Here is a 24,718-nt window from a genome sequence, read left to right on the forward strand (position 1 = left end):
AAAATGAGATATCGTCAAAAAGCTGATTCAAAGATGGACTAATTAGTATAGGTTTTTTCTAGTTTTTTCTAGTATGGTACTTGTTTTTACTATTGAAGTCTGATTTTTTTTGCATCCTAAGGGGCATAACTTGCTTTATTTTGCTCTATTTTTTAATCTGGAAGAAGGGCCAAAAAGTTCTCTTCAGGATCTTTCCAAATCCTCTACTATTTTCATCAGTTTTTTTTACAGGTACATTTAATCTTCATTTGAAGCTTTTTTTCTCTCTCATTATAAGCAATCTTTTCTAGCTTCTAGGGTTTGGTTTATTGAATGTGGGAGGTGTTTTATTTCTTATTTTCCGTAATTTAGTTTTGTAAACTCAAACTTATATCAAAACAAAACCCCTTCTCAAAAATATGGTTAAGACATCTTCTTGTCTAGAACTTGTAACCCCTCATAACTATCACAGTGCAACCAATTTTACAGAGGCCTTTTGAGGCCATGCAGCACAGGAACAATATGGATGAGGCAATGGGATTGATTTATTTACAAGTATCAAACAATCTATAGTTTTATCTTGATGGATGCAGTACCCCTCTAGCTATGTAGACCAAGCTTAATGGCTTGTTTGGTACAGTGAATGGGTTCAGGGCACTTCAAATTGAGTCATAGCTTACCTCTCTTGTACTAGATTCATTTCCTTCCATTGAAGACTTCTTAATGAAATTCAAACAACAAAGATCTTTATTGCAGGGTTGTGGGAAGATCAAGATTGACACCGAGTGCATTTACCTGATTCTCTCTAAGCTTCATGGAAACCTTCAGATTTTTTGCTTCTACCTTCCATTCCACCATTGATGCTTTAGGTATTAGATTTACCATGGCATCCTTTGAGGTTTTTTGTGATCATTTGACTCGATGGAAAGCTAAGCTCTCTCAATTGGATTCTCTCATAGGCTCATAGACTCATGCATTGGTAGCTCAAATATCTTTTGGAAAGAAGGAGAAGAAACATAAGTCACCTCCTATAGAGTCTCAGATTCATTCTAGCCCTCACCTCTCATCAGGCCCACCTCCTTATAAGGGAGATAAATCAAAGCCAAATAGACCGAATTGTGCTTATTGTAATAAGTCCAATCATGATGAGTTACTTTGCTATAAGAAGAATTTAGTTGGCTCTGCCAAACAAGTTTTTGATTTGACACTTCTCCTTCAAAAGGGAAACATTGATATTCTTCCTACTTCTCACAGATCTTCTTCTTTGTCATCATTTAAGTCATATGGTAAAGACACGGGAAAGGGTCATGCATTATGTGCAACTATTACTCCACATTCTTCTAGATGGTTACCAAATTTAGGTGGTTCACACCAAATGGCATCTTCTTGTGATTTGTTCTCTTCTTTTGAGGCTTCTCTTGCTCCACACATTTTGATGGGGAACACCATTTTTATTACTGTATGTAGGAAAATTTCTATTTACATTGATGATAGTACATTTCATGATGTACTATGTGTTCCATCCTTGTCCTCTAACCTTCTCTCTATTTATCAAATTACTCACAGTGGAACAGAGATGACAATTGATTTTACACAAGATTCAGTGTAAATTAGAGATAGTGAGATAGGAAATATTGTTGCTATAGGGATTGTTGATCATTCTTCTGCTTGTACTCTTTCTCTCATTTTGGTCCACCATCAAAGAATCACTCTTTTTTGCCACGAGAGCCAATTGAGGTGAAGTCAGGTCACTTGAACTTATCTATTGTTCTTGAGACTAGTGTTGTGACTTGTACACCTCATTCTTGTTGGAAAAACAAGGATTAGTTTATGTAAATGTAATTACATTGCCATTGTTAATGGTATGTTCCAAATGCAAATCCCAATCTCTTATAAATATAAGAGTAGGAGACATGTCTCTATGATTAATCATTATTAGTTAACACATTAACAATATAAATCACAATATAACATATGTATTTTATATAGTATATATGTATAATATAGTATAGATATATGTATAATATAATATATATATAATATAATATAATATATTTATAGTTTTATGATATATATAGTATAACTATAATATTATATATATTATATTACATCAACATTGTATGTTAAGATTAAATCAATCCGACTATAGCTATAATATTAACACTCCCTCTTAGTTAGGGAGGATTGATCAAGAACACATTATGCTCTTAATAATATGAAGAGATATCATCTTAGTATGATATTCCTAGAATGGTATATTTAAGCATATCAACATGAATCCATCAACACTCACATATATATGTTAACATATATTACATATGGAATTTGCTTCGATTCACTATGAGGCTAAATTTCTCAACACTCCTTCTTTAGTAAGGAGGGAATTGAAGCAAATATAATACAAGATTAAACACCACCTTAAGTGTGGTCTAGAATAGATTTATATCTTGGTGTCCGGCGTGAAGATCTGGCCCAAAGAACCATAATAAATTTATTTTCACAGTGTCCGGCGAAATCCTACCCAAAGAACCACGACAAATTGATTTTCATGTTGTTCGACAAAATTTGGCCCAAAGAACCATGACAAGTTGGCTATCAGGTGTCTAGAAAAATCTAGCCCGAAGAACCATGATAACACTTGCTCCAACACGTTTTGTGTTATGAGATATATCAACTATTAATAAGGTTGTCACCTTACAATAGTGACCTCACACATATGAAAGATAGTCACCTTTCATAACACAAAATATACAAAATAGTAACCACCATGAACCAAGTCAGAGGGTGGTACAAGGGCTTTCACCTCAATTCTCTCTCATAGAGAAGAATGTATTACAAAGAATTTCACTTAGAACTTTCTCCTCATAGAAAAGATATCATTTACAAAGAATTGCACCTCAAAATTCTTCCTCTGAACATCGATCCTAGGAATTCAGGTCCTTTGATTACTTTCTTAGAACCTCTCTTCACCCAAGGATGTCTTTTGAACTCCTTCTAAATCTAATATCAATCTTCAAACTTTCTAATGATAAGTCATTACTTCCTCATGATATACATAGAAGTAGGCACATCAAAATCATGCAGTCACACACATGTATTTCTATCCTCCCTCTGAGTATCGATCTTCTAAGCTCCTGTGTTTCCTTAGAAGAAGTGTCATTCTCCCTCTTAATGTCGAAGGATCTAATAATCTCAATCATCAAGGATATTTTCTTTACGAGACTTGCTTTATCTAGTTTGATCACAACTTCTTTTAAGCTATTGTCATAAGCTGCCTAATGTGCCATTCTTCTTTTCCTGCAAGATCAACTTTAGATACAAAGAAAAGGATCAAAGCAAAATAACTCTTATAGTATGCATAAAATTATAAATAAGAGAGTGAATATGGTATGAAGATAAATGTAATAATCAAGGCTGATGAATACTTATATGTACATCCTTCATGCAAGTTTCTCAATGAAGGTCCATATGCATCAAAAACTATCTCCATATAGGCATTTGTCAAATAATGGGAATAAAACATTGGTTATTATTTCCCCCTTCAATATAAAATTCTCGCTTATTCTATTTTATAGAGTTTTCAATCCCTATCAACCTCTACATCATTGTCTTTTAAACTTTTATAAATTTGAATTTAAGGATATTTGATACACCATAGACCAAGCTCTTTACAATATGTTTCTCTTTATATATACATATCCTATCCATTTCTAAAGGTTTCTCATCATAGTAGAATTCAATAGCTTCCTCTATATCTATCCTTTGTGACGGTTTATTTATATTGTTGACAACATGACACACGTTTAATGTTTCCTTAGTTTAATTATTTCCAAGTCCTTTGTCTTATCTCACATTTGATGATGTACGGTGAACACAATATGTCTAACCTATTTTGTAATATGTGATTTCATCTCCTTTCATTGTTCATTCGTGGCGAATGTCACTTCCTTGTGATGTACACAAGGGTAGGCCCATTAAAAATCACATAGTCAAAAGGCATATGCATGAATCACAATCCTCTTGATTGCTACAATTTATTGATCATTGAAGAATCCATCTCAACATGGTTTACTCCTTTTGAATCAATATGATCAAAATCATTGAAGGTTGATTGAATCATATTCTCTATCTGCTCCCTTTCTTTTAAGGTTGTTTCTAATGAAATGTCAGTCTCCCTCTAAATAACATTCTTAGTGAAAAAATCAAGGCCAATAGCTCTTATAGTACATACAAATAAGAGAATGTTAACATTAATAATGGTAGTAATTTAACTCATGCATATTACTAAAAATAACATAACTCTTCATTTTATGACATTATTTTGATTTCAACTTTAAATTTACACGTAGTCATTCATAGAAAACTAAGTATGGTCCCTACACTAGCACTATGAAACTTGATTCATTATTTCTATAGATTTACTTAGTGAACATATTATATTATATTATAAGCATTCATCCAATTATTATTCTTCAATAATAACCTACTCTTATTTATATAATATAATCAACTTAATATTCATATATTCATACTATTTCCATTTGCATACAAAAATAATATATTATACTTACCTTTGAGATGCATGTACCTTACAATGATAGAAATAGCGTCTGCTATTAACTTGAAGGAGAAGATGGAAAAGAAAGAGCCTTAGGATCCATATGTTGCAACCATAGGTTAGAAGGTGTCCGAACTTCTTGTGATTTCCTTGTTGTCATTGTTAGTGGTGGGTATGGGTCTCGACTAACTCATGTTTACTTTAAATTATTTACTTTTTTGCCTCCAAATGTAAGACTTTGAATGGTAAGCTAGAACACCTTGATTATATTGGTTGACAATTAAATCCGACTTGGAAGGTTAGTGGTGGCTTCGCAAGTTATTCACCAATGATATCACCATATGCGATAGGCGGTAGAAAAAAATTAAAAATGTGTTGCCACATGTTGGAGGTGGTATCTATATGGGCTAGAAAATAATGGGAGAGATCTTAATAAAATTTATTTTCCCTTTTTTTTAAGCGCCCTCTACAAATTTGATTAGGTGTATAAAATATTCCTAGTGTCCTTGTATTCCTTTACAATTTCCAATATAATTTACAGTAATGTGCACTACAATTTTTTTTAAAAAAAATTCCCACAATGGTTGTATCTTACTGCTTACTCTGATAATAGGTCCAGCGAACTTGATGGTAGCCATCTATTTTTATCTCCTTGTATATTCATGCCTCTCAACAATAATAAACTAGATCCTTATTGATCTCAAAGCCGGTACATGCCATGTGGAAGGTTTAATGTATTGATCAACATAACATGTTTTAAAATACTCCTGCAGCAGTCGAGATACATAAAAAATATCAAAAGTTTAATTTTATTGACAAGTCATTCTCTATACATTAACTTATATCTATAAAGATCGATCATCCACCAGACTCTTTATCGCTCGCTATACTGTTAACTGGCACAATTTTTTGCTTAGATAGGAACCGCTATGATATGAGTGTAGTGAATGATTATGGTGAGTGAATTTGGCGATCTCTTCCAATATGTCAAATTCTTTACCATATGTCGTTTGTGAACATTTGTGATATACTATCTGATAATGTGGCTCGCCATTTTTCTATCAACTATCAAATTTGATATTATTGCCTCTAGCAGCTCTTGTAGTAGTCCAACAACTATCAATTACTTATATTGTATAAATTCTGTGGCATGTATGGAACTGGTACTATTTTATGTTCTGCATAATGAACATTGTTCAACTAAATACCATTCGTAAGATCTTTTTTTCATATCTATTCTTACATTTGCAGTTGGCTGTGATACCATGTTGGAAAAATGTGGATTGGTTTCTGCAAAAGTAATTACACTGCCATTGTTATTAGTATGTTCCAAATGCAAATCCCAATCTCTTACAAATATAAGAGTAGGAGACATGTCTCTATGATTAATCAGTTTTAGTTAATATATTAACAATATAAATCACAATATAACATATGTATTATATATAGTATATATGTATAATATAATATATTTATAATATTATATATATAGTATAATTATAATATTATGTATTATATCAACATTGTATTTAAGATTAAATCAATCCAATTGTAGCTATAATATTAACACTCCATCTTAGTTAGGGAGGATTGATATAGAACACATTATGCTCTTAATTATATGAAGAGATATCATCTCAGTATGATATTCCTGGAATGGTATATTTAAAGAAATCAACATGAATCCATCAACAATCACATGTGTGTGTGCGCGCACACACATACAGATATATATATATTACGTATGGAATTTGCTTCAATTCGCTATGAGGCTAAATTTCTCAACAATTCTCTTATTCAGATTCCATTTGTTACACAAGATTCCTCTTCAACATTGTCTGACATTCCAGCTCCATTTATTGAGCCACCCAATGTAGTTTTTGAGGGCATATCATAGAACATTCATCTCCTCTCTGATGACAAATTCAGCACACCTGTTATCCCACCCCATTGGAGATTTCATTTCAGGATTCTCATGTGTTCTCTTTTGAGCATCAGTCAGGACTTCCAGCTTCACCTCAAATTGAAGGGTTTTGTCTTCTTTGTCCACTACCTTTGTTTCTTCCAGATTGGAGCCACATTGATCTCATCGGTGACATAAGAGTTCTACCATTCAGGGGGCTATGGAGTCTCAATCTTTTTTAGCATCTTTCTATCTCTTTTTGGAGTAGGGGTTTTCCCATGTGGTTTTCTTTGTTTCTCCATTTCATAGAGTTTGGTTGTGCTAGGTACCTCATTAGGTCATGTTGTCAGTAACCATTTATGCTTTCAACATTGTAGTTTCCTTGTTTTTTCATGCATTGTTTGTAGTTGCATTGTTGCTCATCTTAAGGAGGGGTATTAAAGTAAAGGATTAATTTAATTACATTTATTAAATTACTTTTGCTTCCTACTTAAGATTTCACTTTATGCAGATGTATTCCCATTTAATAATTAAATATTAATTATTAAATGTCATTTGTCTCTTAGGGTTTCCCTTTTAGGTTTTACAATCTCCTTCTATAAGGATTGATCCATTGTATATTTGTATTCATCTTTTTTGTCCGATAATATATTCTTGCATATTTCAAAGCCAAACCCTTGCCTTCTTTTGTTTTCTTCTTCTCTGTGACAGGTTTTGGCATGCAGGTGTTCTACAAGATATGTGGATTTGTTATCAAATCTTTCGATAATTTAAAATAATTATTAACAAAATCTAGAAATAAATATTTGTTTTCAAGAAAAGTATTTGTAAGGAGAACTATTGAAATTTATGTCAAGCTTAAAAGCAACTGAAGTCAGACTTCAAAGTACATGCCAAAGATCATTGCATAACTCAATGTGAATTTCAATTTACTTCCAATGTTGCATTGAAGAAAGTACCACCAAAGATGTGCCCAACCAATAAACCATCACCGAATTCCTCTTTTAATTCCAACCGCTCCTCAATTCCTATCACTAAAACTCTCCTTTGAATTGTTTTGTTTTTTGAATGACCTTGAAATTATAGCAAGAATATTAGAGCAAAATAAAATTGAAAAAACCACTCATGAAATCCACTGAATAGGGGTTGTGATGTCTGCTCATGGTCAAGTAAGTGCTCAAGAGTAAAAAATGTTTGTTATTTCAGACTTCTTTGTTGTTGATAGAAGAAAACACTTAGTTTTTTCTCCCTCTATTTGGTATTGTCCCTGAAAATGGCTTCCATTGTATTTGAGTTCCATTGCTTTCAAAAAAAACACTTTAAGTAGATCATTAAGACTATAAGGTTTATCAAATCTTGGAGAAATCGTGTTTTGATCATGATGGAAGGATAGTTTTTCATTATGGTTATATATATATATATATTTATGGTGGAATGTGATTTTATTCTAGGTCTTATTCTTATTTATTTTCATTTATTTTTTATTAGGTATTTTTACTATAATCAAGGTGGTTTCATAGATACTATATTTATATGTATTAAACTCTATCTTAAATTATGGAATAAGTGTCGAGTTATCAAATAAGTCTTGGAATAAGTGTCCAACTATCAAATAAGTCTAGGGCTTCGCCATGTTCCACCTAAGTGGACACAACTGATGAGAATATTGTTTGGGGAAAAAGACCCCAATTTCTTGATTTGATAAATATATAAATTAGGATGGAAATAGTCAAACTATGAAGCCTCTCAATGTGAATGTAGACAATGCCATCAATGATGAGCCCCTAAGGCATAAGTCCAATCCCTTAGGTTCACTTTTGTTTTGAATGCACTTATCATATTCCTCAATAATGATTTGTATATCAATGAAGTATTTATCTATGATCAAATATCTAATGTTTGTATCTAGTTGTTTAGACGTGTGTAATTACATGTGTTAGACATAGTAGTCATAATGCAAAAGAAACCAATACTCACATATACAAGGATTATTATGTGTTGAATATATTAAGTAGTATAATCTATTTACCCTCTTATGTAGTGTTATATAGAATCAATTTGATTTTAATATGTTAATTGATTATTAATTTGAGATATTTAATAAATGGAAGTTACATGTGATTATGTCATAACAACATATAGTATAATACTTAGAATTGTTTAAAGTAACTTTATTTTAGTAACCAAAGTTAGATGGGTTAAAGTTATCTGATTTACTCATGTTATACAAAAGTTAGCTTGTTTTAGTATTTATGTTGTACTATATATATATATATATATATATCAAGTATGAGTCTAAATGGTTACTTTCTCATAGGTCCAGATAGGGTGATAGGGTGTTACAGAAATGAGAACGGCCATTAAATAATTATTAACGTTCACAAGATTAAGCTAGCTAATGAAACAGCCTCCCAAATGTAACTCGGTACTTTTGGTGCTTCCAAATTCTGATTGCGCTTCTCTAAAATCAGCGTAGATCAATAGTAGGAAAAAACTGATCGCCAGAAATTAGTTTCTTTTGTGCTCTTTAAACTAAAAATCTCCGATCCGATAGACTACCTGATGTTCATTCTACGGAATGCGGAATCTTATCCTTTCATGCTGGTGCGTTTAACAGGAGAGATAATAGAAACTACAATGCCAGAAATGAGGACGGCGGAAAAAGACAAAGACTATATATATTCTTAACAGATCAAGATGAACTGATAAACTCCTGTATCAATCTTCCAAAAAGTCTGAAACCACTTAAATTAACTTCCATTATTCAAGAAACTGAAATAGCCGTTTCCAACATACACATCAATTGCATAGCTTTCATATTCTGAAACTTCTCCCGAGTAAAAACTCAAGACAATTTCAGACTTTGCTTTAAAGGGATGTGAATAGTATCAAATTGTTAGTACCCCAAGACATAAGATAAAAAAGAACTCTTATATTTATATTTACTGTGTAAATACAGGTTTGTATTATTTTCCAGAATTGAACAAGAAAACTGTGATCAAGGGCATTGATCTAAGTTATTTGAAATCCCTATAAAAGATACTGCTCTTTAAAAAACACTTATAATTAAGCCAGACGAAACCTGTCTGAGCATAACTTGGGCGAAGGTAGAGCAACCTGCAGTTTTCATCAAACTCTCACATGCTACCTAAAGAGCTAATGGTTAATTACTCGCAGTTAATCTAGTACAGCATCTTACCCACTATGCATTGCACATAACTCTCCCTGATCATCTTCAAAGTGTAATCAGCGCATGGTTTTGTTCTAAGGGGAGGATGGATTAGAGCCATGGGCAGAAAACTGTGAAGCTGAATCTTCATGTGAAACGTAATTATAATTCAGAGGAACCATTGGCCTTGGGTGCTCTCTTTTGCCATTGGCAGTAAGACCTTGTCGAGCAGGAGTAAGCCCATTCATTCTGGTATGCTGGACACCAAGAGATAATCTCCTATTAAAAGGAGCGCCATTTACAGAGTTTCCATTTACAGAATTTCCATTCAGACGCAGGCCCATTGCTTTTTTGCTTGAAAGCTGCTTATGGGGACTTGCCCTTGCACCAAAAATTGTTTCTTGTTCAATTGTCAACTGCCCCTGAAGACGTTTTTTATCCTGAAGACGGAAGCAAGGGGTAATTAGCATATTTTAAAGCATTAAAAACAAATGAGAGAGATTGCTTAACAATTACATACCCTGAACCTCCTCTTTTCCTCTTCTCTCTCCTGCCTTAACATGTTGTATTCATCTAACATTGCCAAAAGCGGCACCTGTGGGGTTCAAAAGATGATGCAAGGGAAGTAAATGTCATAATTAACATCTCGAGAATCTATGGTTAAATCAAATTTATTGAGAACAATAAACAAAATCCTTGACATCAAATGGCCTAAGATCAAATGCTCACTTCATCATATAAGAAAGTCGTTCTTCTTTCTTCCTCCCAATTCCTGGTTTTTGCCATCAACGAATCCACAAGAGCTACATCCACAAGAACAATCTCAGTTTCCATCTCCAAAATTGAAGATTGGAAGTGTCCAGGGAGGAACATTGTTATAGTTGTATTGAAACAAAGTTCAAGTTAAAAGATTTACAGCAGCCTCAGAAACAATTGAGAAGTTTCATTTGTCCATTGCTCCTAATACTTACCCGGAATTTTGTTGACCATCACCCGCGCACGTTCTGCCCGTTTAAGATTTATATGGGCACCTCTGCTCACGCTGTATCTGTTTTCATCCTGCGCATGAATTGCTCAAAGTTTACAGCAGAAACTTAAGAGTTTTACTCATATGGGTAGTGTAAAATGTATAAATGCTAGAATCAACCAAAAATAAAGTGCGTCGTACTCAAAGCTTACCCTGTTATAATCCTCCAGCCAATTTTCTTCTTCACAAGCCGCCATCCATTTCTCCACCTTCTCCATTATTTCTTTCCGACTTTGTGCTTCTTCTTTGGCTTTTGCAATCTGATCATCCATGCTTGCCAGAAGATCCAAATGATCAATGGTACCTTCATAACAGATCAACAATAATTAGTAAAGACAAATCAAATAGAATTATTAAAAACCAAAAGCAGATTACAAACCAGAATCAATCATGGCCATCATATTCTCTTGTGCAGACTTGATGTCTATTTCCATGTGAGCCCGCCTACATATATCTTCAAGTTCTGTTTGCTTCTTAACTAGAAGCTCCTTCAGTTTGCTAGCTTTAAGCTGATCCAACCTTTTTACTTCAACCTCGGCCTGAAGAGAAGAAAAATGAATGTCATTTAAAGCAATTTGATTGACTTGATAAGGAAAAAATATGTAATTATGGATATCGGGTTGCATCTAGAGTTGCTGAAAGAAAACACACCTCTTCAATGATATCAAGAGCGAGTGCTCTAGGAACTGAAACATCTTCTACTGAAGCTGAAATATAGCAAGTCACGTGATTAAAATGTTTCTGTTCCTCTTTAGGAATATCCATCAGATTCCACAATTCCATTAATTCTGCACCCAGTTCCTGGATCTGTGTGCCCAGAAAATTGTAGTCATAATGAATTATAAATCACTAAGGCACTATAGAGTATCGACTTATTTTCACCAAGACCATCCAAAGCAAATTTGATACTCTCACAATTCAGCTGTATCTGACTAGCATTTCTATCCTTACAAAAGTTCATCTCAAAATATGCTAGCAGATATTTTTGGAAGCACCTATTGTAAATATCTATTACAAATCGATTAAAAGAAGATATCTCTTGACTTATTTTAGATCGATTTTAGTTTAGATAAATAGCTAGATTTTTAAATCTGTACCACTATTTAAAAGCGAAACTTGCCAAAAAAAATTATTGTTTTATACCTGCTTTTCTTGAAAGTTGAAACATACTATTTAAAATTCAATTGATTGTTTTCGGATTTTTAGCACACATTCTTTCACTTCAACCTGCCGTGCTGTAGAATGTATCTCAATGTAATTAACAGAACACTTAAATAACTTATAACACACTGATATTGGTGCTACTTACAATCCTTGGCAATTCAGTTATTGCCTTTCCAATGCACACACAGCTTATAGCTTCTAGCTTTTACCTAATGGACATGATTAGAACTGTCAAGCACACAGCCCAGCATGACAAAAATTCCAACATGATACTTAAGGAAAAGACGAGTCCCAAAGCAACTTTTGCAGTGTTCCCAATTGTAAAGAAGAAACAAAATCAAGAGTAGATAACAAGGAGAGATTGAAAAAGAGGTCCTTATATAATGGAATCGGTTTTCCTTCCAAGTTTCATAAATTCTGCTCTGCAAGACTTCTAAGATTTCAGGACCAGTTGGAATGATTGATGAACTTGATGAGATGATGCAAATTAATGTACAGAGATTACCTAGTCTACAATCCCAAAGCATCCAATTTTAGCCTGAAAAGCTTCTTATAAGGGCGGTAAGTATATCTTCTTAAACCACTATTTTCAACATGTGTAAGATCAACTAAATATGTAACTTGAAATAATCGACTACAACAAATTTCAATTGAGTAAAACGCATAGGCAAAGCAGTATAGGGGTCTACAGAGGTTGTAGATCTCTCAAGGTTATATGGAAACCTTGAGGTGAATATGATTGAAGCAGATCCTTAAGAAGCGAATTAAAACAGGGCTTAATTTTTGTCTGTGATATGACCATCAGTTGCAGCAGGATGGCAGTTCCATAACCACCAGCTGCATCAAGGTAACTTGGATTCCTGACTTCGCAATATCTCTTCCATTTCCTGACTTCTAGGATTCTTGCTTGCAACTCTGTTGTTAAATTGCTGTATGTGCACCCCTGAGGAGTCACTGAGAGCAAGTGAAAATAATTACACCATTAACAAATTATGTAATTCATTCTTTTGCATCTAATCGATGCTGTGCTCCCTAACTGAGCATTTTAGGAAGATCTGGAGTCAGCCGGGGATAGTGATTCCATTCACATACTCTTGAGTCTTTATTGAATGTTATGAGAAGTGTAGCATGCATGTACAATAGAAAGTGCATCTAAATTTGTTGTAGAAGCATTGCAAGTTTTAGTGTAATGTCCATATGCAGTTGATATCCTTGAAGGCCTCCAAAGGCAGTAAGCTTGCATATATACAGAGAACATAGTGCATACACAGGAAGTAAGCTTAAAAATATGCGGAGAACATAGGGCAAATGAAGGCAAGGCCCCCATTATTCTGGAGTTCCCATGTTGGATTCTCCAAATGAATATCAAGGCTGATTACAGATAAAAGGGAGACTCGTCGATGCCACATCCCTGCATAAAGAACCATTCCATGTGGGGCAGTGGCACTTAATAAAGTAAAATGTTCAATAAAAATAAAGAAATTGAGATATCAGCAAAACTCAAAGGAAGTGACTGACAACACACAATAAATGGGAATGGGGCAAAAGTTTGGATAACAGGCTGTGCCATCAAGAAACCATAGCATCCCTACTTGTAGGAGGCGTGGCCTGGCAATGAATGCAGGGCAAAAATGGCATCTTGTGGTAATTAATTACCTCACAAACTCCCCTCTGATTGCATTTACACTCTGCCTAGGCTGAACAGGAGAAGAGTGTGGGAGACTGAAAGAGAAGGCACTAGATACAGAGTCCGGAGGGTGTCCGTTAGAGTCGGAAGAGCGAGAAATATGAGCAGAAGGAGGAAGAGCATGACATTTAAAGCCAGACTCCATAGTCTCTGATGGCAACCCCCCCTGCTTGTGCAGAAATAAGGGCATTGGAACTGGTTGCGGAGTTCCATCAAAGCATAAAAAGGATGGAAAAAATTTGGTGGAGGACACAAATGACTGCAAGGAAATTTTTAAGTAGAAGTGAAGGAGTTGTAGGTTCAGGAAGAAGAAGAGCAAGCATGAAGGAGTTGCACATCCAGGGAGAAATGAAGAGCATAACAAAACGGCACATGGACCTGTAAAGTCAAGTACTGTCACTGTTGTTAAATTTATTTAGGTAAAAATCAAAAGCCACCTTTAAGTTTCTCAAGCTTTGTGTTTTCCATTTCAAGTTGGCTAAGGAACATGTAAGTGAAGATTTAACAAAAAGGGGGCAAGGAAGGGGGAGAGGAAAGAAAAGAATTGCAAGGAGGGAAACATGCTCGGTGGCAGCTCAACCAAATTTTATAGCATCTGTTATCTACGAATTCATATAGGAAACATGAATGAAATAAGAAAGCATAGCTAAGGCATGTGAACTGTTTGACAAAATGCCTCAAATTAATGTAAAACGATGCAATTGTTAGAAGCTAGAGTTGTCGTTGCACCAAAAGATCACCCTGTCAATGCTCGATACAACCACTAGACTTATAGAACACAGGAGGAGGTTAAGCCATGTCACGAATCCTGAAGGGGAACATTGGTGGTTAGTCCAACAATCCCCCCCTTAGCATTACCCGAGGAGATTCAAACCTCTGACCAAGCTCTAATGTCACTTGTTAGAAGCTGGAGTTGTCATTGCACCAAAAGATCGACCTGTCAATGCTCGATACAACCACTAGACTTATAGAACACAGGAAGCGGTTAAGCCATGTCACGAATCTTGAAGGGGAACATTGGTGGTTAGTCCAACAGCAACACCTAGGTAAAAGGATATGCTTGAATTAGATATGTAGAGAATGCTTTAGAAACCTTTATTTAAATATAAAAATAGTACTGTCTCCTATGCTTTGATCAAAGTCGGAAAAAATGGGTATATATGCCCTTCAAATGTTGTTTGAAAATGGATTTCTATTAGGATAGTTGTCATTCCTACCCACGGCATGGCCATGACTCTTTTATTACTTAAAAACTCAAAATTAAACTACATTATTGTATGCTTCTCATGTCAGCTAACACAATGTAATCCATATATCACCATAAAGTTGACATAGTCAAGGAATGATTCCATTTGGAAAGCTCTAGTGGTAAAAGTTAATTCAACTGATATCCTAGTGAATAGATAAAATATTAAACCTTATAAATTATTAAAAATCTTCCAGATAGTGATGCTTGGCTAACCTGAGTTTTAGCTAAGAAAATGGCGTACAAGTTTAGGTGTTGAAGATGAGAAATAAATGATCATGGAAAGGATTTGTTAACCACAAAGTAGAGAGTTGAAGATGCCTACCTTCTTTTAAAAGTTTCCTTAGCAAGCTCAAACAGAGTTAGAATAATCACCCTAAGGCATGATTCTTTGATAATTATACGTAGAATAAAATTGTTAAGTCTCCATATCATGTGTATTATGGTTTATAATTTGTATTTTATAGATAAACTTGGTGTCCATCACTATTTTGTGCAACAAGGGAAAGTGATCATGCTATTGACCATATCCCTAAGTTGACAATCCTAGTTCTAATACAGATTCTAGTTACTGGATTTGGCAAAAACCAACCAAATTAAGCACTACTAACTGATGGGAACCATTTAAAGGAACCTTGTTGGAGTAAGACATCGTAATTATTAAAACCTTTGTTATGGGAACCTATGCATAGATGTCCTTTAAGAAACAATATGAGGAGAACTATGTGCCTTTGATCCATTGAATAGCGGGTATTTAGGTAGTCCTTGGGTGAAGAGTGCTGCTGTGGCCTCAAGACCACAGTAGGAGGGTCTAAGGAGGACAACTCCCAAGTTTAGGGGTTGTTCCTAAACTATTTAACCTTACCTCTTTAGTAGGCTTCAAATGAGGCCACAATAGTTATTAGATGGTTATGAAAGAGTTAAGAAAACTTCATAACTTGTATTTAATACATAATGTTCTTTTAAATAGCAAGATAAATGAACTGAATGTGTTGAGTACCTTATAGCCAGTATCTAGTTAGTCAAGGCCATCCTCTATCGATTCTATGCAATTGTTATGCATTTGAGAAATTTAAACTTGGAACTTTAGTCACCTAACTTGCCTAATTGTGATATATTTAACAATTATCTAGTACTATGAATCTTGTTTTGTATGACCCTTACAATTGTGAACCACCAAGATATTTAGGATATTTATACAATAACAAGCAATCATTGGACAATGTCAATGATTAATGTCTAGGCTACTACAAGGGATTAGTCAGCATTCGCCTAATTTACAATAATGAAGTTGCCAATGGCTATTGTGGATATGATATGATAATAATTAAAAAGTTGTCGTTGGACCATGCCAATATGATAGATGCCTAGAGCTACTATTTTATCTTTTGGACTAACCAACATTCACATGGTTTTTAGAGGTGAGATATTACTAGAGGTTCAAAATTCATGTAGTAACAATCACTAGTAGTTACTTTACCATGCAGGTAATAGCAATCAAAGCTAACTCTAATAGGAGGGTTCACTAGCAATCACCTATAACACAACATGGATGTACTCAATGCCAAGTGTTACTTGAGATTGTGCAGAGGATAGTTGACAATGTCACTAAGGTTACCTAGTAGTATATGTCAAAGCTACTTCTTACGTGGACAAACTTGCAGCTAATGGCCTATAAACAATTTAATTGGAATGCATGAAGCTAGGTTGGTTCAGTACATGTGGAAATCCTTGGGTGTGAGGACAAACCATAGTGTAGTATGCACCAAATCCTCTTCTCAGTAGTCAAATGGCATTCTTGACCCCATTGGGTTGAGTCAAATGGTATATTGACCCTATTGCAGGCAATCATTAGACAATGTCAATGAATGATGTCTAGGCTACTACAAGGAATTAGTCGACATTCACCTAATTCATAATAATGAAGTTGTCAATGGCTACCCTAGATATGATATGATAACAGTTAGCAATTTATCACTGGACCATGACAATGATAGATTCCTAGAGTTACTATTGTATCTTTTGGATTATCATTAGACAACATTCACATGGTTCCTAGAGGTGGGGTATTTCTAGGGATTGTTAAGGACATTATATCGTAACAATCACAAGTAGTTACTTTATCATTTGGGTAATAGTATCAGAGCTACCCATTATAATAGGAGGGTTTACTAGCAATCACCTATAGCATGGTGTAATCAATGCCAAGTATTACTTGAGATTGTGGAGAAGATAGTTAACAATGTCACTGAGGTCAAATGGTGGTATATGTCAGAAGCTCCTTCTTCTTAGGTGGACAAACTTGTGCTAGCGGCCTAGAGATAATTTAGTTGGAATGCATCAAGCTAGGTTGGTTCACTACCTATAGAAATCCTTGGGAATAAGGACAGACCATAGTGTAGTATGCATCAAATCCTCTTCTCAATAGTCAAATCATACACTTGACCCCATTGGGTGGAGAAAAATGACAAGCAATCATTGGATAATGTCAATGATTGATGTCTACGCTACTACAAGGGATTAGTTGGCATTCACCTAATTCACAATAATTAAGTTTCCAATGGTTACCCTATATATGATAAGATAATAGTTATTACGTTGTCATTGGGCAATGCCAATGGTAGATGCCTAGAGCTATTGTTGTATTTGTTGGATTAGCCAACACTCACATGGTTCATGGAGGTGGGCTATTTTTAGAGGTTATTTAGGATCTCATATAGTAACAATCATGAGTAGTTACTTTATCGTGCAAGAAATAGTAGTCAAAGCTAACCATTATAATAAGAGGGTTCACTGGTTGACGCCTACAACACGGGTGTAATCAATGCCAAGTGTTACTCAAAATTATGAAGAGGATAATTGACAATGTCAGTAAGGTCAACTATCAGTATATCTCATAAGCTACTTCTTCTTAGGTGGATAAACTTGTTGCTAGTGGCCTAAGACAATTTAGTTGGAATGTATCAAGCTAGGTTGGTTCACTACTTGTGAAAAGCCTTGGGAGTGAAGTATGCACAAATTCAATTCTCGATAGTCAAATGGCATAGTTGATGACATTGAGTTGAGGACATACGAAAGTGTAGTATGGGATGCACCTAATCCTCTTCTCAATAGCTAAATGGTATACTTGACCCAATTGGGTTGAGATGAATCCTCGATGTCGTATGATATACATTGAATTCTCTTCCTAGTTGCCATTGTTGGAAAAGACTATGGACAAGAATGCAACCCATGGTGTAGTGCCAACACACTAACATTCCTTTCTATCTAGGGTACACAATGGAAATGATATAGCTATCCATTGCATATGAGCTACTCACAATTATCTTTATGATGCCTATATGAGCCAACAACTACGCCTATATGTTGCAGCTAGTTATCTTGAGTGCCTTGTGTACATATGATGTGTATAAGCTAGCCCCTTCAATATATATGATGTATGCTCAAGACAATCAATGTGTGTATGATCATTGATATGATCCTTGCGAATGTGTATGACTAGACACTAATTATTGGTAATATTGAGTGTGGAACAAAAACCTGATCGCAAAAATTATCTTTTATTATTGTAATGGGCATGAATAAATAGATTCACTTAATTGGTAGTTGACAATAAGATAGATTGGAGACTTACAAAAGGAGAGAATGAACCCCCTCTAATATTTAACTATGAACAATGAAGCCTTTAATTTCCCATGAGAGCATATGTGGGCAGGGAATGCCTAGGGAATACCCCAACACTTGGGAACATGCGACTTTTATGTGGAAACATGAAAATGATCCTATCAAGTTGACATTGCAATGATGAATGGACAAATTAGCACATCAATACTTGGATGTAAACTCTTAGGTTTGATTAATTTGATAATCGATGTTGAGCAAAATAAATAAATTAAAATAGAAAATAAAAATAGAGGTCAAGGATGGATTTTACAATGGGCATCGTTGTGTCATAGCAACTCTATAAATATATTCATGGAAAAAATGTTGAACCCATAAAAAGGAAGGATATTGACTTTTAGTAAATCAATTTACCCTTACTTCTTTAAATTTTGAATTCATACTCATGCTCTCATGTTCCGAAGATTTTATATAGGAAACTTCAGTTTTACTTTTCATGAAGATTCGAATCTGAAGTATTTTGCATACTTCAGATTTGTGAGATATTGAGACATAAAAATGTTGGATATTAAACCACCTATCACATTCAGAAAAAGGTTTTGATATTAATGTTCACTAAACCCCACAAGATAAGACCAAGACTCAGACAAGCATGTTACAGATTGGAATTCTTAACAGCAATAATTTTGACAACATAGATGAATAACTTCAATGTATTCTCTTATTAAAAGTGATATGAATACCTTTCGCAAGCGCCTCTGTTTCTCATTTTTCAGAGATTCCACGGTGTTGGCCAGTTTCACAAGTGTACCATCACTTATGCTCATTGACTCAATGCTTGTTGTATCGTCCAGGCTCGGATGAACTTCAGAAACAATCTTAGAGAAGTCTATTCCCACAACAGCCGAAAGATCGTGCACAATGTTAACATAATCAAGAACTTTCTGGAGCCTGTCATTCTACCAAGAAAATAAGTAATTGTGAGACAACAGAATAACAGATGGCCTAGGTTACTTATAGCTTTCACATAACAAGTTTACATTTGACAATATCTGCTAATTAAAATGAAGGGAATGGCAGTTTTTATCATGAAAGAACCAAGCTAGTATGAGTTCTGGTTTTAAAGTTCTGAAGTACCCAGAATTTTCGATTTAAAAAAATCGCATTCATATGGATATTTTGTTCCAAAGGTAGTTAAAATCAATTGATTCAATCACGACTACCTTTTCTCTGTGAAGCTCTTGAAGCTGCAAACAAAATTCATCAAGCCTCTTTAAAGAGAGATCATGATCATCCAATCTTAGCCTTTCATAGATGTCATGAGACTTTGAGTTTCCTGCAATCTGATCACAAATTTGATGTATCTGCACTTGAACATCCATAAACTTTTTAACCCTTTCTTCTTTTTTCTGCCTTAGATCCTCCAAAGCTGGAGCAATTGCAGATATCTGTTCCTTCAATGTTCCTGTTTGCTTTTCTGGCTGTGTAGAGAATGGACAAATAATCAAACCGAATCAGAATGTGGCTTCTTTTCTTTTTTCTGTATTACAAGACCATTAACAAATATCCTGCATATTCAGGCATCAACATAAGACCAGTACTAGTTCTTGTAAGCATTTGGTAGAGACTAATATAAGTTCCTTATGAACAAACACACTAGAAATCATCTAGAGAAGGCCATGAATGACTACTTAGACATCCACTTTATTCAGAAATTACATCTACACTAGAGGCCAACTATGAAAAAACAATTGTCGTAACTTAGAATTCAACTTTATATATCCTTGTGAGCGTTTAACTTGGGTTTCTACGATAAGAACCTGATGCATTAGCCAATTAGACCCGATTCCTTTGACATATATGGATTCTTCAGATCTTGAAATGGTGCCAAATAACAACAAAAGGGGTTTGGTATTGACTGGGGAAAATAATGATAATAGCTGATTCTAGTAGCTTCTGGATTTTATTAGCAATCCTTGGTCATGATTTCAGTACAATAACCATTCAATACAGACAATTCGGACCCGAATAAAGATTTAATATGACTACTATGACCATATAAATAGCGGTGAAGATTTTGGGGTTGAGCCTGGTGCTTTATGGGAATCCATTGGCAAGAAGAACCATCATAAACCAAACCATAGGAGAACAACAGGGTTCTCAGTTTCCCGACACAAACTTCATTTCATCCTGGATGATCTGATTTTTATTTCAATCCAAATTCATAAAAAGGAGAAGCCGAATTAGGATTACATCTAGTTGCCAGCGGAATCAACCCAGCCCTGGAAATACTTGAAGTCCAACTGTTTCTTTCGGATTATCGATTTAGGTATTTATCTTTCCAAATTAATCAAAGAGCATTTGCCCTTAAATGTCGGGCGGTTGAGGAGTACCTAAAGTTGCCTTGAATGCAGGTGCAGACTGCAGCTGGATGAGAAGTCTTGGACATGATATAACTAACCTTAATTCACGGATAAACCACGAATGACCAGATAGGAGTCATTCATCGCAGAGGCCACAATGTCAAGGATTCGTCAACTTTCAGAAGCAAGAAAGGGAAGAATGGCATAATTGAACAAAAAAACATCTAGATATGACAGTGCCAGTATATTCAGATTCGGCATAAGAAGTGAAAAGATTTTAACTGAATAAATAGCAAATGCCAATCGCTAACCATTTTGTACAAATTTCCACCAAACAAGGCTACCAAGGCTCCTGATCAACTGAATTAAAAACATATTTCCAGTATACACGTGTAAAGTTCAATAAAGATACCTAGGCCGTAATATGGTATTATCAACATTTGAAGTCCCAACACGCCAACAATGAAAAACAAGATACCCAAAGAAACCAAAACAGAGAATTCCCAAAGTGCATGCAAAACATACCCGCCCTACAAAGGATCTTTCACCTAAAACAGAAAGAAGATGAGCTAGCTCAGCCTCTGAATCAGCAAGCTGCTGATGTAACTGAGCCCTGGACAAATTAGCTCTGTCCACCTTCCTCCTGTAGACTTCCAAGCATTCCTGCTCCAATTGCAGCAGCATCTTGTCTCTTTCGGTATCATTTTCTCCCACTTCATCCCATATCAACTGAATTCGTAATCAAACCCCACATCAGAACATTGCTGATTTAAATCAAAACAAAAAACCAAGATCATGGAAACAATGGTACCTGTAGATCATGCAACAGCGACCCACAAGTAGTCTCGGTTAACACTGAGTTCTGTAATGTTTTGGCTGCCATTGATGTATTCTTCAAAGAAGAAAGAGCCTGTAAAACCATACCAGGTAGCTGAATTTTTACATCTGAAACTTGGGTTTTGCTTTGATCGCCAACCATATCATCGTCTCGTTTGATTGCCATTACCTAGCAGAAATTTCAGAGCAAAAGGTATGAAAGGAAAAAGAGAAAAAAGGTGTTAGGTGAAGTGACTCTATAACAGAGCTTTGAAAATCTATCTTTCTTGCAGAATTTCAATGAGTATGCTTCAAGTGAGGGAGAATGACGAAAATATGGTGCATGACATGCACTTATTACCTAACCAGCTTTAGCTTATTACAAATTGAAAGAGCCTTTCAGATGAAGACAATGAACTGGAGGATGAATTGGTTGATCATATCAAATCATTGGAAATTGTTGTGATGCACAATTAGAATTTATTTTATTTTTCCCTCCAATGAATTGTTTGAATCCAAGAGCAGATCTAACGTCTATTTTGTGGCTTTGATTTATGAACCTTTATGAGAAATTGAGGGAAACTTTTCAGAACGTTAAAGATGTCAACGACAAAGGAGTTCTTTAAATTGTCTTTGGGGAATTATTATTGGCTTTTTCGTCGGCAAAAGTTCTATTTTTAGTTCAAATGATCTGGAAACAAATTCAAATTCATTTTATGAGGGGAGTATAGAGCCTATGCTTATTATCATGTTCCGACAAGTTAAAAGTTGAAAAAGGCAATAAATAATTGTTGCAAGAATTCCCTAAACCTTTGTGTGTTTTTTCTTTCTTTTTTCAATATGGCGATTTTTAATAATATTGATTTATTTTTTCAAATAATTTAATTTTTTTAAATAAAAAATATCAACTTGTCGTATAAAAAATTAAATAATTTATCTTAAATCTTAATGAGTAGCTACTTAGGAGGGTTTCATATCGAAGAAACTATTTATACTATCTAGTGAGTGTGAATCATAATCATCATTATAGGGAATAGGTGATGTCAATAAAGAATACTTTGCAACCATTAAATTTATTATAAGATGACTAGAAGTTTTTATTTAAACAAAAAAAAAATGATTTATTTAGTAATATCTTATATTTGTGTTTTTTATTAAGGTAAAACAGTGCCTTGAAACCCTGTACAAAAAGTGCTAAAGATTTAAACCATTATAGCCCAGAAGACAAAACGTGACATAATCAGAATAGGGCCAGCCAAAGAGAGGCAATAGCAAAAGGATTGAAACCAGTACAGAAAACCAAAAACACAAGACCCAAAGAGCACAAACTACTAGCCCATATTCTTCAAAAGCTCAACAACCTCGAGCTCAAGCTTGTCCATCCTCTCAACCACTTGCTTGAGTTGCTTGACCTCCACAGTGGTAGCAGAAGCCATCTTCTAGTGTTGGATCGCAGTCTTTTACCTAGACCAGTCTGGCTATCATCTTGCCCCTTATCATCTAAGATCTTAACAATGTCCTTGTCCATCAAGGAACCTTCTAGTAGCTTGCTAACAATTTTTTTAATGTGGTCATATTTAGAAGCTTTTAAAATTTTTAAGCTATGATCGGCAATGCCTTTAAGGGTGTTCTCCGAACCAACAACCCCATTGTCCAAGTCTAAAACTTTGGCCTCTAGCTTGTAAAAGTCAACAATATCCATCACAGAGCCCATGTTCACTCCAATACCTCCATCATCCCCAGTATCCTTTTGACTTTTAACCCTGCTCTCAAGGACATTAACCCTACCATTAATATCATTAATTTCGTGGAAAAGCCCCTTCATGGCCCTGAAGTTATCCAACAAGCTATTTCTAGTCGTAAGCAAAATGTCCATCTTAGGTTATTTGTTGGAGTCACTGAGGATTAACATAACAGGGTCAATAAGCTCTCTGAGATCCACATTACCAGGCTCCTAACCCCTAAAAGATAAGTTCATCTTTTCTCTAGCAATTCCCAACTTCATTGTGCTCATATCAACATTCCTCCACACTATTTTCTTCTCCATCAGATGGGGATCCCTAAGAGGGGAATTGGGGGGATCCCTAAGAGGAGACTCTTTGGCAACCTTTTTCCCATCTCTATTGGGAGTCTTGGAGACCATCTTCTTATGTTTCTTGTTCCTCATAGCAAGGGAAGGGGAGGTCCTAGTCTTTCTGCAACTATCTTGCTCATCTTTATATGTTGCCATATCATCTTCCTCCTCATTGTACTCCTCATCTGAGGATATAACCACTTTAGAGGTTTTACACTTTTTGCTTTCCTCCATAACTATTTTCAAGTTATGTTTAGAGGAAGAACCCTTGCCCTTATCTTTAGTGGTAGAGGCGTCAAGATCCTGAGAGTGCATATCATTATTGTCCTTCAAATCTTGTTGGGAATCAAAGTCATCATGGTCTACTCTAGACTCACCCTTTTCCTCGATAAGTTTACCAACATAATGGACCTTTATATATTCCTAGAAATTAAAAGCATCAAGCCATCATGAATCGAAGGATTAGTAACCACCCTATCCCTAATCCCATGGATGGTGTCATTCATAGAAGGATACAAGTAAAGAGGAATAGAAATCTTGATAGCATGCCTGAAGTGATTCAAATGAACAAAATGATGGGTGCAGACTCAGGAAAATCTCCCATCTAGAGTGACATAGTAGATGATAGCAAGCAAGACAAACCTCCAAAGTTTCTTTATGGAGTTGGGCATGTAGTAAGTCTTATCATCCTTAACCAGGGCATCTCGCTCTTTGTCATCTCTAGGGAACTCCTCAAAAATAGCCTCATAAATCTTCATGTCCCTATAGAATTTCTTCCCAGTATAGGAATTTATGTGACCTAGGAAATGAGGTATCATCATTGTCCTTTGTCTCAAAGAAATCTTGTTGGGAGTTAGAGTCATCATCCTCTACTCCAAACTCACCCTTTTCATTAATAAGTTTACCAACAGATTGGACCCTTATATATTCCTAAATTAAAAGCATCAAGCCCTCATGTAGCGAAGGATTAGTAACCACCCTATCCCAAATTCCATGGATGGTGGCATTCATAGAAGTATACAGATAAAAAGGAATAAAAATCTTGATAGCATGCCTAAAGTGATTCAAAAGAACAAAATAATGTGGCAAACCCAGGAAAATCTCCCGTCCA

At 35.0% G+C, this 24,718-nt stretch overlaps 1 protein-coding gene across 1 annotated transcript; it reads right to left on the reverse strand.

Moving 5' to 3' along the window:
• Positions 1–9,352: 9,352 nt before the first annotated feature.
• LOC149532720 (65-kDa microtubule-associated protein 1-like) lies at positions 9,353–22,035 on the reverse strand. The gene is made up of 12 exons (XM_089803476.1): positions 21,895–22,035; positions 21,529–21,723; positions 21,243–21,446; positions 19,578–19,835; positions 19,098–19,313; positions 11,288–11,443; positions 11,016–11,175; positions 10,789–10,940; positions 10,581–10,668; positions 10,339–10,412; positions 10,130–10,204; positions 9,353–10,049 (listed from the first exon to the last, which is right to left on the reverse strand). The coding sequence occupies exons 2-12, from the start codon at positions 21,718–21,720 to the stop codon at positions 9,705–9,707; spliced, it is 1,920 nt and encodes a 639-aa protein (XP_089659602.1). The 5' UTR covers positions 21,721–21,723; positions 21,895–22,035; the 3' UTR covers positions 9,353–9,704.
• Positions 22,036–24,718: the final 2,683 nt, after the last annotated feature.

This window comes from Cupressus sempervirens, chromosome 10, assembly GCF_028749045.1.
Source record: "Cupressus sempervirens isolate cs-2001-9-10 chromosome 10, ASM2874904v1, whole genome shotgun sequence".
NCBI lineage: Eukaryota > Viridiplantae > Streptophyta > Pinopsida > Cupressales > Cupressaceae > Cupressus > Cupressus sempervirens.

What these genes read in the sequence shown, in the direction of transcription:
- LOC149532720 (XM_089803476.1), bottom strand. Translation starts at nt 21,720, where the DNA reads ATGGCAATCAAACGAGACGATGATATGGTTGGCGATCAAAGCAAAACC. An exon ending in GGCTGGAGGATTATAACAGG is followed by an intron (nt 10,669 to 10,788) that starts GTAAGCTTTGAG and finishes ATTCATGCGCAG; the next exon opens with GATGAAAACAGATACAGCGT. An exon ending in GATGGTCAACAAAATTCCGG is followed by an intron (nt 10,413 to 10,580) that starts GTAAGTATTAGG and finishes TTGTGGATGTAG; the next exon opens with CTCTTGTGGATTCGTTGATG.